Genomic DNA, 17,595 nt, shown 5'->3' on the forward strand with positions numbered 1-17,595 from the left:
TGTTATTATCAAAGAAGTGAAATTAAAATTAATCAGTGTTTATAATTTGAAATCTAGCAAAAAATAGTGTTATATGTTTAATTGGAACTTAGAGAAGGATATTTTTTTAAATATTTTTTTATTACAGATGAGTAAAGGAAGATACAGCTTAACAATTCATTTTACTAAACAAAAATACAGTAAATGAGTAAACATTATAAGCAGACAGAGACGAAATGTTAACCTCTTTAAAGTGACCCTATCACTACTATTTTCTTTTCATAAATTAGTTAAAAACAACATTGCCAACAAATTATTATAGTTTTCATCTAACTAAGTCCCAATTACTACTTTCAAAATCTGAACTTTTATCTGTGTGGGTGGAAGGCCATCTTGGAATTGTATTAAGAGTACGAACAGTTGCCGGGAGCATGTGATATAAACAGGCAAATCGCAGTTAAAATGAAAAGATACTTTGAACTCTCTAATGGTGCCCACCATGTTCATCAAAATGTGATCAGTAAATAGGGAGAATTGGCACGCAATATAATGAGGAGAGCTCACTGGAGAATGGGTAATATCAGGCACATTATTCTAAGTCAAATATGAAGTGTGAAGTCTTCAAAGTAAAGTAGTCTTCTTACACTTGAAAGGCAAAGAAAGACCAAAAAATAGTGCAGATGGAAGTAAAAACTAATTCCACCACATTTCTGTACACATAAACATTATCCTATATATTGTGTAAATAACAAAACAAAACAAAAACAGAATTCATCTTTCTGTATTTTCATAAAATAGATGTATTTTTATATAATCTAAGTCAACACCACTTATGTTTTATTCATTAGGTAATTAATTGATTCCTCTACATTGATGATTGATGTGTCTACTACAACGTTAATATGCTTTCACCACAACTTATATATAAACAATAACAAACAGAAAACAGGACATTTGTACCTTTGTGTTTATGAGTGCTATCTACGTAGAATACATTTAATGCAAATTAATTTTACTTTAAAATCCAGTCATGCTTTATTTTAGATGAATAAATATTTAATTACAGCCATGTAGTAGAAAAAAAAAGATCTGGTATATTGAATTATGTTTATGAAAATACATAGCATTGTGCACAGACGTGTAGTCCCAGAGAGCAAAACAAAATGTCTTAAAAAATATCTAAAATAATATTTTGCTATTTAGGGTCTGCGTGTGCATATGATGTTAACAATACCACGGAGTGGATCAGTAGAAATTTCGGTACCTTCTCTACAAGTGCTTTTATTTCTGATTTCATGGAACTGTATCCAGATCTCGATATTGTAAGTACGCTTATGAGAAATTTCTCATCATCAAACCAGATTCAGTTCACTGCCAAATAACAATGAATTGTTCCATTCTCTTCCAGGGGGCTCTTCTTGGTCTTTTAAATCCAGACGATGCGGCTAAACTCCTAATAAACCCAGATAATCTTTTGAATAGAACATTCCTCATCGATATCCTGAGTCTTATCCAATATGAAGAGATATCACTATATGTAACTGCAATCACAACAGCTGCATCCAAGGTGACTGCGTATATAAAAATGGTTATTAGAAGGTTGAAACGCTTACAGTTCACCTATCCTCAATAAAAATGCCCAGTACTTCTTTATATGATGAATATTTTATTGTGATGACTGTCATGCTAGCTAAATCATGGTTTATAAAAATTACTCGAAAAGAGAGACTCCAGCTGCATGGTGGCCAGTAAATCCTAGTTTAGCTCACCATAACAAGGTCATTTTTGTAGGTGCTTCAGCTAAGTGGTTTTCCAGTTTATGTATCCCAGAATTTAGAAAGATTGTGGTTTCATCAAACAACAGAGAAGTCACAGCTTTGCAAAATCATGATTTGTATGCTAAATGATTTACATTGCCTTCTCCTTTACAGGCATTAACATTGTGATTAAAGATTATAAATATGGCATGTGTAATAATTCTCCTGTGTCCATCTTCATAATTAGGCTCACCTGGCAGAATCCGAGATCACCATGGTGGAGGAAATCTTTCTGGAGTCTGTTCTCCTTAAAATAAATGCCAACTTCTCAGAGTACAAGGCCGAAGACTGGAGGAACTTGTTCCAACAGTATTTATTATTACTGCTTCCAAGCTTCAACCAAACTCTTCTTCAACTTCTACCAACTGACATTCCCTGCTCTTCATTCCAAGAAATGTATGTGTCAAGTATAACAATGGAATCTTGAGCAAGACAAAAGGCTGGCTAGCTGTTCGATACAGTATTCATTGACACAGTTATATGACATGCCCCCCATAGACACCAATAATTCTGATGCCCATTATACTGTAGCACAGATACATTTTAAAGGCAATGTGGGTAATGCATAAATCGAAGGGGGTAGAGTACGGTTAGCATTTAGCTTTGAAAGCAATACATGAACTGGCTAGAACATGGTTGAAATGTAACAATGTAGGCCAAATTTGAATGTAATAGTCTAGACGTTTGGTTTTTTTAAATGTTGATATCTGCTTTTGTCATTTCAGTGTAAAGGGATTTAGCATTGCATACGAATCCCTTTCTAGTCAAACCAAAGATGACGTCTACCAGAATTATATAAAGAAATATTTATCTGGGCAGTCTCAATCCACAGGTACGCTCCTGGTGTATTGTTTAGTACTCATTAAGCATCCTTCTTTTTCTTTCCTTTATACGTTTCATTGATATATTTAGGATGCATAAACTGATAAATTTGCTGAGGGTATTTTTCATAAATACACAATGGTGTCTTGTCACTAAACTGGGAATTGTCATGACTTCAGAAACAATTAATTAAGAAAAAAAGGAGGGTTGCACTCAATCACAAACATTAACACAGGGTGCACTGAGCATGGGTCAGCAAACCCCATACAATCTACATAAATGAAAAAATCTCAGGCACTCACTGTGATATGTTCAAGGCAGTTTTTATTGCATCTGAAATTTTTCGATCTGTACCCAGGTCTTTATCAAGCATGATAAAGACCTGGGTACAGGTCTGCAATGTTTCGACCTGTACCCAGGTCTTTATCATGCTTGATAAAGACTTGGGTACAGGTCTGAAACATTTCAGATGCAATAAAAACTGCCTTGAACATATCACACTGAGTGCCTGAGATTTTTTCATTCAGAAACAATTAATAACATGTATGGGAAAAAAACAAAGCTGGGAAAAGAATATTAAATCACAAATTTCATCCAATGTGTCAATTTCACATACATCATAAATTCACCGAACGAGCACATCATATTAATCTGACCGAAAAAAACATTTTTATAAAGATTAACCTCTAATTAAGCATTACCAAAACTTGTTACCAAATAATTCGTTTTGCCATATTACACAAATTGTATCATGATTTATGCTTGCATCATTTCAGTATATCATAATGCAAGATATCATATAGATATCTTTCAATATATTCCCAGAAGAATGTGTACTTCCTATACTTTTTAACTTAGATTAGTCTGTTTGGCATTTTTTTATTTCAGTGACATACTTGCCTTATCAAATGCCATTATAAACAGTAATATATAAAGAAAAAAAGTCACTTTCACCTTTACACCATCTGTCTGTAATTATTTCTCCCCCAAAAATACCCTCTGTTTTCTTTATTTTTAAGCTATCGTTATTCTTTACTTGCATCTTATAACTGGAATCTTTCGTGTAACCCAAAATGATTTAGATAAATGATGGAAAACCTAAATAAACAATGTTTGTTTATTAATTTTAGGCACTGCCTGTGATGCCAGTGATTACGCAACATGGTTGGAGTTAAACATTGGGATGTTTTTCAACCAAACATCCATACAAGATCTCATTAATTTTAATGAGAACATAGCAACAGTGAGTACTTACCGGTACATCTCAGAATACAACAAATATATCTACTTAAATGAAGAGGAGAGTATCCTAAAAATGACAACAATACATAAGCACATTTGTATTTGAGCATTATGGCCACTTACTTTAAGTGCAGTTAGATTATCTAATTCCACCGTAAAGAGTTTTGAGAACGTGTTCTAGAAATCTGTCATGATCTCTATATTGCTCTGAGTGACATTAGAACCCTCCGTAACTCCCTGCCTCACCAACAGAATGAATTAATGGTGGTTAGTTCTTGTAAGCAGAGGAAAGCGACTATGATTCAAAGGGTTGGGAAGGAGCCCTCATAGAGAAATCTGATTCTATCCAAGCTAAAAATCATTACTGTAGCCTAAAGGAAGAGAATTTGAACACATTGTTATGTTGGCATATATATTGCTCCTAAATGGGTTAAAACAAATTTGGTGAAGGTGTTGTAAAAAAAAATAACAATCAAGCTACCAAGTTGCTGCTAAATGTAATTTGCAGATTTTTAAAAAGTTCCATTATGAATTGAGGTATAAATTTTATGCGGTGACATTTATCTTGTCAAAATCTTTCCTGGTTCAACAACCACAAATATACTTCAAGAGATAACCTTCAAATGTTTCTAAGCAATTTACATTATGTAAAATATATGATAAAAAAAATCAACTTCACGTGTTTTCTGTTATTGCTCAGCCTTCTCGAAAACATTTGGTCTCCCTGTCTCAGAAATATGGAGGTCAATGTCAAGACTCAAAGTTGAGTTGTACTCAGAAGAAACTATTACAGAATGATTTCCAATAGAACTACAAAAAACTATTCTACTGCAATCTGTAGAGCTACTCCCAAATTAAACTGCCCAGTTTGTATTGGTACTGTATGTTATGTATAGGTGTAAGTAAGGTCCATGTGCTCTATTTTTGTGGTCTTTAGGTGGAAAACCTGGCGCTAATCAGTGCTGCCGATCTGGCTGACATTACATTTTTGGCAGAGTCGTTACAAAACACAACCTTGAGAGACATTCTTATGGATCAGATCAACAAATTTGAAGACTGTTTAGCTGTGTTGCAATATCTTCTAAGGATACAGAGCATTATTTGTCATGTAAGAAATATTTGAAGCTTGAAATATTAAAAATTGACAAGACAAGCATAACAAGTTGGAGTTTTTAGTTTCTACTGCTTTATTTGCTAAGATGAAGACCAATTATTTTGTTGGATATGACCATTAAAATATGACCTTAATAATTAGCCCGAGTATGCACAAGTCAACATAATGAATGGATATATTTGCTGCAATTAAATATATTATGGACAAAGTGGTTTATCTGAACTTTAACAAGCTGACCCATAATTCATCGTTCCTAACTGTTTTTTTAAGATGCAGCTCAACAGAGATGGGAAAAAGTAGTTTTGAAATACATTCAGGATAAAAATAGAATGTGTTTATAACATAGAACATTGATTATGATACGATTAATAAAGTATTTAACCAAGGGATGCATAGTTTGTTTTTTTGCTAGTTTCCAAGGATGTTCTGTGGCCAAAATATACTATATAAAATTATATCAATATATAAAAAAAAGTCAAAATATGAAAACATTTTTAAAACTGTGAAAGGATTTTAAAAGTTATCAAAAATATGAAATCATTCGAAAAGCGTATCCAAAAATATGAAATCGAAGCCTAAGTTGCCTATGAGGCACTACCAGTGGATTCTCACTGGATTACTATTGCCTGCAATTTTTTATGTATTTGAGTTAAACTTTTCTTTTAAAGAAATTAATTTTGAAATCAAATGTTTTCTAGAAGGTGGAAAGTAATTCCAACAACTCTTCGTGTGATGAACACCAAAACCGGACTCAACTCTCTGTTGAAACACAAGAGAAGATCATTGCGAATATCTTTGGATTACTGAGCAAAAAAAGGAGTTGCCTGAATGGGTCGATTTGGGAGCAGATTCTTAAGCTTATCCTTAAATATTTCTCAGTTCTTCCAAATGCCTCTCAGCTTTCTCAACTTCCTTTAAATGTATCTTGCGCAGATTACCAAGCCATGTAAGTAATGCCAATACTTTCACAAAAAGAGAAATGTGTGTGAACTGATCTCAACGTGTCCTTTTAACTTTGTTATCATCAACAGAATCCAAGATTTGAACAGTGTGTATACGAGACTCAACAAATCAGAAATGTATTCCATATATACCTACTGCAAATCATTCCTTAGCACTCAGGTTACATTAACAGGTATTTTCAGGGTTTTAAGACTCCATACCAATGTCCTGGATCAATAACACATTTTTATATATATATTTTTGTCTACAGTTGTGTATTTTGTTGTTTGTTACTTTCATGGTCCTAATTCTCATTGGAAAACTTGTATACCATTTATTGGCCAGGTTCAGCATGTAACCCCGACAACAACAACAGCAAAGAGTGGTTGCAAAAAAATTGGGGTTTGTTCTACAGAAATTCAACAGTATCTGAAGTCACCGATTTAAACCCCAGTCTTGACATAGTAAGAATTTTGTTTATTTTTCGGTAAAGATTTTAATAGAAAAAAATGTATTATTATAAGAAATACTAAATACCGGTATATATATATATATATATATATATATATATATATATATATATATATAATATGTATGTTTTGTGTTCATCAGGATGCCGTACTGGAAATCTTGACACTGAGTGATGTTGCTATACTTTTAGCAAAACCCAAAGTCCTTAAAAATGCTACTTTGCTAAGAAGTATTTTTGCCATATTAGACGCAGAAAATATTACAGACTACGTGAAAATGATAACAGAGTCTGCAAAAAAGGTATTGTTCCATGTCGTATTTTCACAAAATGACCAATAACTTGCATAGAATCCTGGTCCTAACATTTTTTAATATTACCTTCCACTCTTTTCATATGGGGTGGAGGTAGAAGGGGTGTTACTTGTCAAGACAGCCTTAACCTGCATTGTTATTGGGATATTCATTGTCGCGGAGCTCCCTGTACCCCGGCTGGGTACCTCCGCCAGTGGGTTTCTTCCTAGCTGGGACCCGGGGAAATGGATAGGGGCAACTAGCTCTCTTAGTCCTTACAAGGACTTTCCTCTCTGCATCCCCTGTAAGCTGGAACAGCAGACACCGGGGTTAAATCTTTCTTCACTCCAATAACTAGATGAGACACAGTTCTGAATGTGCAAACACTGACTATCTTTATTTTGAACACACAGCTTTTATGCACAGACCCCCTCAGGGGGTCTCCACTCAGTACAACACAATCCCAGGCAGGAGGGGGCTGGATAGCCATCTCCCGCTCGGGGAGATACCAAGAGCACAAACAGGTACACATATTAAAACAGATAAACTCCTCAAAAGTACAATTCCAATTTCAAAAGGGGTTAATTGGATTGCATGGAATGCCCAATCCCTCTTTGAAGCTTGGACTCCAGCAGAGCTATTCTGTCAGGTGTTGGAAGTCACACTGATGTGTCCTGGAAGTCTTTTGATATGGTAATGATCAAGCCTTCTAGAAACAGGAAACCCTTAATTCGATACCATATCCAAAAGAGACATTGACTTAACCCAATTATCCCCCAGGCACTAAAGTTACCGATCACAAAACATGAACTATTAAATATACATCACAAACATATAGGAACCCTAAAATAAACCAGTGAAATCACATGAAATGCATAACTGATACATGGGGAAACACAGAATGCAAGGGTAAAACACCCAATACAATGGAAAAACATGCAAATAAGCAATGGGCATGGTACATAGTGACGGTGGTTCGTCACATCCATTATCTCGGCAGACTGTAGTATTTGTAAAATAAATATTATTCTTTATTCTTAAATGGATGGATGGAAGAGTTTGTTGCCAATAGATGAGGCAGTCAAGAAGCCAACTATTGTTCAAGTAGCGTTTAACAGTATTTTTAATACATTTTATTAGCCTTTCCCTTTGATGTTCATTCTGCCAAAAAGCAGTTATTGCTTCATCATTGTTGTAATGTGAGAGCTAAATGTCTCAATAGAACTTTCAATTAATAGCCAGTATCTCAGAAAACACAGCCCTTCTTTTAGGGTAAGAAAAAAAATCTTCCTCAAGGGCTCTTTACCCATAGAATGTTAATTCTAAATAAAGATAGGCATATCTTAAACTATCACTGTGTGACACAATGGCATCTGAGTGAGCTTTAGCTGTACAATTTCAGCTTTGGCAACATAAAGTTTGCCATGAGAGCCCAGGTCACAAATTATTCACAAAAGACAAATTTAGTCATTTTTAACCACAGTGAATTTATAACATAGAACATAGATTATGATACAATTAACAAAGAATTTGCTATTTTCTACGTATGTTCCGTGGCCAATATCTACTATATAAATATCAATATATAAAAAAAAAAATCAAAATATGAAAATATTTTTTTCAAAAACTGTTTTTCATTTGGTTTGCTTCTTGACTATGTTAAAAATCAAGCAAATATCTATCTACACCCCCTCTCACTGTTCTTAAAATGAATATGGTGCATATATAAAGAAAAAAATAGAAAACTGTGGAGAAGAGATTTATGGGATATGTAGTCCAGCTACCATGAGTATTTTCGTGTATGACACACTTGGAAATGTAATATTTATCGCTATATGTTTTCTTGGATGTTTGCATGCATCCACCATACCAGTAATAAACGTGTATCCCCAATGATATTACAGGGTAATGAGGGTAGTATACCCAAATCATAGGATGCATTCTGCCAGTCAAGGCATTGTATTTGGCCCCATATCTTAATGCAAGAGTGTGCTTTATACCACGACTTAGTGGTATATTTTGGATACTACTTACCACCGTTCCACTATCCTTATCCACATGAAAAGTGCATACACAAAGAATACAATGACAACATAGATGGAGCAGCTTATACAATTGTTCTGGTTATTTCTTGAAATATCACTCCTAATTCACATCTCTAACAGATTGCTTAACTGTTTAACTTCAATATGTCTCACAATACTCTTAAGGCTAGATGTATTTAAATTGTCTCATCCCATTTTTAGAACTTGATTGAACTGTGGTCTTTAACACTGTCCCTCTACCCCCCCCCCCCCCTTAGGTTAATCTTTCAGAGATTGAACTGACAGTAGTGATGATAAACTTACTGGACATAAGCCTTCTCCAGCTCAGCTCCAAATTCGACTTTTTTGTAACAAAAAACTGGACAAACTTGTTCCAGACAGATTTGGTTCTCTTGCTGAATTATTTCAACCAAACCTTTCTTCAACGTCTACCAACTGAAATCTCCTGTTCTTCATACCAGGAAATGTAAGTCGTTCACATGAGACAACAATGTCCGTCTTCATTAGATACAACCATATTGCTAGTCTATTGATCAAATACAGCACAGTATTGAAATATCATGTTAGGTGAGAGATTGGGATGTATTCTAATGTTTTATACATGTTTTAACAGAGTGAAAGGATTTAGCCTCGTTTTCACATCTCTTTCAACAAAGACTAAAAAGGATATATTCAATTATTTTATTAAGAACTTTTTGAATAAGCAGAAAGCGTCAACAGGTAAGGCATAGTTTTAACGCCACTGTCTTTTTTCCCCTCTTGATCAATTATAGAGATAACTACTGTTCTTCTTTTACATTTTGTGAAGTTGCAGTGCCATTGTTTACCACGTTACAATGTAAATTATAACATTGGCTGTTTTTCATTGCTGTCAGCTAAATCTCTATCTAAAGATTGAGTTAGAGAAAAAATAAGAGCAATGCAGGTGTGAACAAAAGCATCAAAGCAGTCTTTCACTCACACACACAGTAGGTTTGAGAGAGTTTTGAGAAAGCATAGACACTAGCCCAGAAGTAGGCAACCTTCTAAAAAATAAATACATAAAGTGCGCTGTCCCTTTAAGACCACTAAATATTTTTTAAAAAAGTGAAAATATGTGTAATGTTATATAACACAAAAAGTGATCAAGTGCATACGTGCAAAATCACACTTAAAATGATGTGCAAATATTCTGCAAAAATATTAACCCCTTAAGTCCGGAGGACGTAATATTACGTCCTGCAGGAACCGGCTCTAAACGCCGGCGGGCGTAATATTACGTCCTCGCCATAATGGCCGCCCACGTGGCCGGCGCTAATCGCCCGCTGCAGATCGCGGTCGGGGGGGATGCCTGGCCCCCCAGGCAACCCCCCCTGTGGCCGGTGACCGCGATCTGCAGTCTCTGATCGCAGTGACAGGCTGTCACTGCGACCAGTATTAAGCATGTGTCAGCCGATTTCAAATCGGCTGACACATGCGGCCGGCGGCTTTCCCCTTCTGCAGATCGCGGTCGGGGGACTTACCTGGCCCCCCAGGCAGTCCCCCTGGGGTCAGTGACCGCGATCTGCGAAGTCTGATCGCAGTGACAGGCTGTCACTGCGATCTCAAAGCACTCTGATCGCAGTGACAGCCTGTCACTGCGATCAGTGTTACATGTGTCAGCCTATTGGCTGACACATGTAACTGGCACAGTGATCCCCCTGCAGATTGGAAGGGGGGAGTGCTTGTACCACCCAGGCACTCCCCCCTGTGGTCAATTACCCAATCTGCAGGAGGTGATCACAGTGACAGGCAGTCACTGTGATCACTGATCCTGTGTGTCAGCCAGTGATGTGAAATCACTGGCTGACACTGTCTCTGACCCCTGTCCTGAAAAAAAATAAAATATTAGTTCAAAAAATAAATTAAAAAAATTACAGTTACAAATAAAATATACTTAGATCATATATATTATATATATATGATCTAAGTATATATATATACACATACACACACACACACATTTACACATACACGACGTGTATTTAAATATTAATAAATATATATATATATATATTAATATCAAATTACACGTAGACTGATACTGATTAAATATATATATAATTATTGTTATATATATATTTATATATAATATAAAAAAATATATATGTAAATACGTAAAAAAATAAAATTAAAAAAATATTTAAAAATAAATAATTAAAAAATATATAGATGTGTTATTTCGTTCTAACTGTATTGTGATATTAATATATATATTTATATCAAAATACACGTAGAACAAAATAATATATATATCATAATATATATATATCTATATACATAAATATATACGTATATATCACTATATATATACCTATATATAAATAAAAATATTAAAAAAAAATTATATATATATATACGTATATATACACATATGTATATATATACATATATTAATTCTACACATATATTTATGTAATAATTTTACATAATTAGGTATCCTAATTAATTACAATTAGCGGGACCTGCCTGACAACCCATGCCGAAAGTATAGGGAATTTAATTTGCTAGCACTATATTTAACCCTATAACTTTCCAAGACACCATAAAACCTGTACATGGGGGGTACTGTTTTACTCGGGAGACTTTGCTGAACACAGATATTAGTGTTTCAAAACAGTAAAATGTATTACAACGATGATATCGCCAGTAAAAGTGACGTTTTCTGCATTTTTCACGCACAAACAGCACTTACACGGACGATATTATTGCTGCAATACTTTTTACTGTTTTGAAATACAAATATTTGTGTTGAGCGAAGTCTCCCGAGTACAACAGTACCCCACATGTACAGGTTTTATGGTGTTTTCAAAAGTTACAGCGTCAAATATAAGGCTTGTGTTTCATTTTTTTCACATTAAAATTCGCCAGATTGCTTACGTTGCCTTTGTGACCCTATGGTAGCCCAAGAATGAAAATTACCCCTATGATGGCATACCATTTGCAATAGTAGACAACCCAAGGTATTGCAAATGGGGTTTGTCCAGACTTTTTTAGAAGCCACTTAGTCACAAACACTGGCCAAAATTGGCGTTTTTTGCATTTTTCACACACAAACAAATACTAACGCTAACTTTGGCCAGTGTTTGTGACCAAATGGCTACTAAAAAAGACTGGACATACCCCATTTGCAATACCTTGGGTTGTCTACTATTGCAAATGGTATGCCATTATGGGTGTAAATTTAATTCCTGGGCTACTATACAGTCTCAAAGGCAACGTAACCAATCTGGCGAATTTCAATTTCAAATGTAACGTGCTATATTTGACCCTGTAACTTCCCAAAACACCATAAAACCTGTACATAGGGGGTACTGTTTTACACGTGAGACATCGCTGAATACAAATATGTGTATTGTATTGCAGTAAAAGCAAACAGTATTTTGACATCCACAGTTAAAATGTCACATAGAACAAAAAAAAATTTAAAAATTCTTTTTTTCTCCCATTTTTTTATAAATTTTTTATATTAAATTATGTTCAATACCTAAATATTTGATGTTAAATGAAAGCCCTGTTTCCCCTGAATAAAATGATATATAATAAGGGGGGGTGCATTTAATATGAAAGAGGTGAATTACGGTTGGACAGACATATAGCGTAAATGCCAGGTTTTGTTTACGTTTTGTTCTGTTCACAACTTGTACATTTGGCTGCGGTGTTAAGGGGTTAAAAATTATTTTAAAAAAACACAAAAATACTTAGCTTATTTCCCACTTTGGAATATACCTTTGGTCTTGTATATCAGTATTCCAATTTAAATCTCAAAAAAAGGAAATACATAATCATAGGACAGTATGTTTGATAAATAAATGTATAAAATATGGAAAAGAAACACTCACAAAGGTAGAGCAATTTAGTCTGCTCTAAACTGAGATGGCATCTTGTGCAACATATGCCAACTGGAAGCTGTGGTGACAGTAGAAATCTTTATTGGTATTCACAGAATAAGAACCGCTTTCCAGGCTGTAAAGTCCCTTCTTGTAATGCTTCCTCCGTGTAATAGACACGTAAGGCTGGGAAAGCATCAGGGGAGATGTCCACAACTTCTGGAGTGCCAATAGTTGCGTGCCCCTGCACTAGACCCATGTCTCCAGTCTCCCAAATGATTCAAAGCTTTCTTTTAAGCAATATACTTCGCTGGACTGCATAGTGATCAAGGATCGATGCAAGTCTGATTCTGTGATACCATGTTGAATGAAAGAGAGGCCTGGTGGTAAGATGTCTCGGAGGCTCAATGTCCCAATGGCCTCCAAACAAAAAGAATCCTACATTTATTACCTGGATATATTTTTTTAATGTCTAATGCCAAATGCTAAACTGACCAAAGAAATTGTTTTTATTTGTCCCTGTATCTTCTCAAAAAACTTACAATAAAGCACACTCATATATCTGTCAAGAAACACAGTGCAGAATAGGCATTCGAAATCCACACTAATAAATGCAAAGTTCTGTGAAACAAACATCAAAGAAAATATCATTTGCATCTTTGGCACACGCTGGTGATGAAATGATAGTGGGGAAGGTTTCAAATTAAAATGGCAAAACTCCTATTTATATACACGTTAAACAGAATGTTGTTTTTTGAGACCAATGCAAATATAATGTCTATCTCTATCGTTTCCTCAGGTTCAACTTGTGTTTCTGGCACAACTAACTTTGAAGAGTGGAGGACACGGAATTTTGGTTTATTTTCTGAATTTGCCACCATTTATAATTTTATTAACTTCTATACAGGGTTTGACGCAGTAAGTAACTCACACAACCACACATAATTGTCATGCTTTTTACATAGATATATTTGTTTCTCAAGACAAATAATGGTGTTTTGGAAAAAAATGAACAAACACTGGATTGTATTTCTTTCTCTCAGGGTGACCTACCACCAAATGATGCAGCTTCCATATTGATTCAAGAAGATGTTCTTGCCAACCAATCTTTGCTGGAGTCATTTTTAAGTGGTATTGAGCCAGCAAATATTACGGAATACGTCAACGCTTTCACTTCTGCAGCAATACAGGTACAGGATACAATAAGTAGGCTTCACCTTACTTGAATCACACATTTACACTTATCAACCACTATATGTTTACTTATATAAAAATGTAACAGAGTGTAAAATATATCCTGGGTGATGTATTACAAAAACAACTGGTTTTCCTTTTAGGCCAATCTTTCAGAGGTCCAAATAACGTTTGTGAAGCAGACACTCCTGAATAGAACTCTTGTGAAACTCAGCTCTTCGTTCTCTATTTATGAAACATACAACTGGACAGTCTTGTTCCAGACAGATTTAGTTCTTTTGCTGCCTAACTTCAACCAAACTCTTCTTCAGCTTCTGCCAACTGACATCTCGTGCTCTTCATACCAAGAAATGTAAGTCTCACCAGTTACCTTGTGAAATAATACCTTTTGGAGATGCACAGGCTTGATAATTCATTAATCTTACACAACACTCAGAAAAGTTGAAGTAAAATACTGGAATATATACTCATGGCTTTTATTGTCTTTGATTTTTTTTTTTTTTACCAGAGTGAAAGGATTTAGCCTGGTTTTTGCATCGCTTTCGGACCAGACAAAAGAAGATATATTCACTTACTTTATTAAGAGCTACATGACTATCCAGATGTTTAACAGAGGTATTGCATTAAAAAACAAACAAAACAAAATGCATTTAAATGGAATATAAAAACCACTTGGCCAATGAGGGACACTGTATGTGGTAACTAAAGATAAAATCATGAATGAATGTCTTGGACAACATACAATGCAGTATTTTAGTAAGAAGATCATGATCAAGTGTAGCAGCTAGTTTAATTTCCAAGTATTAAGTTGCTATCGATACAATCACATCCATATTTTCTCATTTTCTCTCTTTCGCCATTGTTTCATTAGGCTCAGCTTGCGTTTCCGGCACAACTAATTTTGATCAGTGGAAAACACAAAATTTCGGTGAATTCTTCATCTTTGCCACTATATTTGACTTCATAAACTTCTACCCAGGCTTTGATGCAGTAAGTATCACACAGGACATTATTCTATATTTAGCAAACATGAGATGTGTTTCAACCTTAACAAAAATTGTTTTGTAAAAACTAGGCAGACATATAAAAAAAGTATGAAGAATTTAGGAAAGTGCTTTTTTCATTCTAGTAAATTTCTACCAGTTACGTAAAACTATGATCAGCAGAAACATCCAAATTGTTTGATAAGCAGATAAAATTATTTTTTTTTAGAAAAACATTACATTTATTGACAAGAGTAAAAAAATATGTGTTTCTATTTCTTTTTTCCAGGGTGATCTCTCACCAAATGATGCAGCCTCCATACTTATCCAAGCAGACTTTCGTTCTAATCAAACCTTGCTGACATCATTTTTAAGTGGAATAAAATCACCAGATATTACAAAATATGTCAACAGTTTCACATCTGCAGCAAAACAGGTACAATGTTACTGGTGTTGATCCAAAAAAGACAAGAAAAATTTAAACTGAAACTGAAACTCAATCTTTCAAAAACTGAGATCCTTGTCTTTCCTCCTCCTAATACTGATCCTCCTCTTTCACTCTCCCTTCAAGTTTGTGGTACCAACATCAGTCCATCCTTGCAAGCGTGCTGTCTTGGCGTCATACTTGACTCTGGTCTCACCTTTGAGCCTCACATCCAGCATGTTGCCAAATCCTGTAGATTCCATCTTAAAAACATAGCACGCATCTGCCACTTTCTTGCACCAGATACTACCAAGGAGCTTGTCCATGCTCTAGTAATTTCCCGCATGGATTATTGTAACCCTCTCCTTATTGGTCTTCCCAAAAGCCATACTGCACCCCTACAGTCCATAATGAACGCTGCTGCTAGACTGATTTTCCTCTCTAGTCGTTTCTCTCACACCTCACCCCTCTGCCAGTCCTTACATTGGCTTCCTGTATGCTATAGGAGTCAATTCAAGGTACTAACCCACACCTATAAAGCACTGAACAACTCTAGCCCCTCTTATATCTCCTCACAGATCCATAGGTATGTCCCTTCTCGGTCTCTCCGCTCTGCCCGTGACCACCTCCTGTCCGTTGTCCGCACCCGTACGGCTAACTCGCGCTTGCAGGACTTCTCGCGGGCGGCTCCCTTCCTATGGAATAGCCTGCCTACTGCAATCAGACTCTCCCCTAGTCTTGCATCTTTTAAGAAGTGCCTTAAAACCCATCTCTTTAGGAAAGCTTATGGCCTGCAAGACTAACCCCTACCTCACATACCTGTCTCTTGCCCTCTCCTAAAGGGTAGCCCACCTTATTTGATTGCAAATTCCTGTCCTAATGTGTTTTACACCCCACCTCCTATAGAATGTAAGCTCGATTGAGCAGGGTCCTCTTCAACCTACTGTTCCTGTAAGTTTATTTGTAACTGTCCTATTTATAGTTAAATACCCCTCTCATAATATTGTAAAGTGCTACGGAATCTGTTGGCGCTATATAAATGGCAATAATAATAATAATAATAAAAACTTGCCACAATTTGGAAACAATATTTTTTCTCTCCAATATTAACTATATATATATTTTAACTGTTACATTATTGAATATTCTGTTACTCCATAAATTGCATCCAGACATTGTTAACAATCTTTTTAAACTAGAGAATTCCATTAAACATTGTTCTTACTGTAAAGGAATTTTCATTAGCACTAGGTAAAATCTCCTATATTCGAATCTAAATTGGTTATCTGATCTTTTCTTTTTTGCACAGCCCGATTAAAGAAAATATTATTTATTCTGCCACTTTATATATTTGTGTAATATTGTCATATCCTTCTGATTCACGATTTTTAAAGTAAACAAGTTTGTTTTCTAGTCTTTCTTCAAAACTAAAATCTCCTCTCCACTCTTTCTAGATTGATGACATTCTTCTTTAAAACAGGTGCCCAAAATTGGCCCACATATTCAAAGCAGAGTCTTTCCATTGGTTTATAAAGAGTCAAGACTATATGTGGTATCCCATAAATGTATATGCCTCTTTATGCATGGCAGTACCTTGCTTTATCAACTGCTACCTGACATTGCGCACTGTTACTTAGTCTTGTGCAACAACAGCTGCAGAAAGTTCAAGATGATAGGAATACCCCAGAATATTGACTGCCAACCCAATGTACCCCTTAACTCCTGACCTGATAAGACAAAATTCCCTGTTTAACAACATAAGCTGAAAGATAAACACACACTTTTCATTAGTCTTCACACAGCTCAACCTGACCTATAGTCCAACCTCCACAAGTATATTGCTCATAATTATTTCCAACGATGTCTTGTTTATTATTTTCTTTAGCTCAATGCCATTTAGTGTTTAATTGCTGTGTACCGTTCTCATCTCAAAATGCATTACATTGCATTTGTCTACATTAAAATGTGTCTGATACTTCCCTGCTCATCCTGCTAATTTGTCCACATTTCTATGTAGCACAATAATGTCATACTCACACTGAATAAGCTTATCTTGTTTAGAGTCATCTCTAAACACATGACTGCCAAATTAATGCTTATGAAAGATGATTATTTATTTATTTATTTATTTATTATTGCCATTTATATAGCGCCAACAGATTCCGTAGCGCTTTACAATATTATGAGAGGGGGATTTAACTATAAATAGGACAATTACAAATAAACTTACAGGAACAATAGGTTGAAGAGGACCCTGCTCAAACGAGCTTACATTCTATAGGAGGTGGGGTGTAAAACACATTAGGACAGGAATTTACAATCAAATAAGGTGGGCTGCCCTTTAGGAGAGGGAAAGAGACAGGTATGTGAGGTAAGGGTTAGTCTTGGAGGCCATAAGCTTTCCTAAAGAGATGGGTTTTAAG

General features: G+C 35.2%; 2 protein-coding genes across 2 annotated transcripts in view; both read left to right on the forward strand.

Moving 5' to 3' along the window:
* Positions 1 to 4,658, forward strand: part of LOC134571333 (uncharacterized) — a 94,390-nt gene extending 89,732 nt beyond the window's left edge. The window contains exons 25-30 of the mRNA XM_063429536.1: positions 1,183 to 1,301; positions 1,388 to 1,546; positions 1,984 to 2,105; positions 2,522 to 2,628; positions 3,749 to 3,922; positions 4,561 to 4,658. Coding sequence (XP_063285606.1) covers positions 1,183 to 1,301; positions 1,388 to 1,546; positions 1,984 to 2,105; positions 2,522 to 2,628; positions 3,749 to 3,922; positions 4,561 to 4,658 — 779 coding nt within the window. The remainder of the gene's footprint in view (positions 1 to 1,182; positions 1,302 to 1,387; positions 1,547 to 1,983; positions 2,106 to 2,521; positions 2,629 to 3,748; positions 3,923 to 4,560) is intronic.
* A 9,052-nt stretch (positions 4,659 to 13,710) lies between these two features.
* Positions 13,711 to 17,595, forward strand: part of LOC134571847 (uncharacterized) — a 142,186-nt gene continuing 138,301 nt past the window's right edge. Inside the window, exons 1-2 of the mRNA XM_063430476.1 lie at positions 13,711 to 13,761; positions 13,909 to 14,117. The gene's annotated coding sequence lies outside the window, so the exon portion shown is untranslated. The remainder of the gene's footprint in view (positions 13,762 to 13,908; positions 14,118 to 17,595) is intronic.

This window comes from Pelobates fuscus, chromosome 8 (genome assembly GCF_036172605.1).
Source record: "Pelobates fuscus isolate aPelFus1 chromosome 8, aPelFus1.pri, whole genome shotgun sequence".
Taxonomy (NCBI): Eukaryota; Metazoa; Chordata; class Amphibia; order Anura; family Pelobatidae; genus Pelobates; species Pelobates fuscus.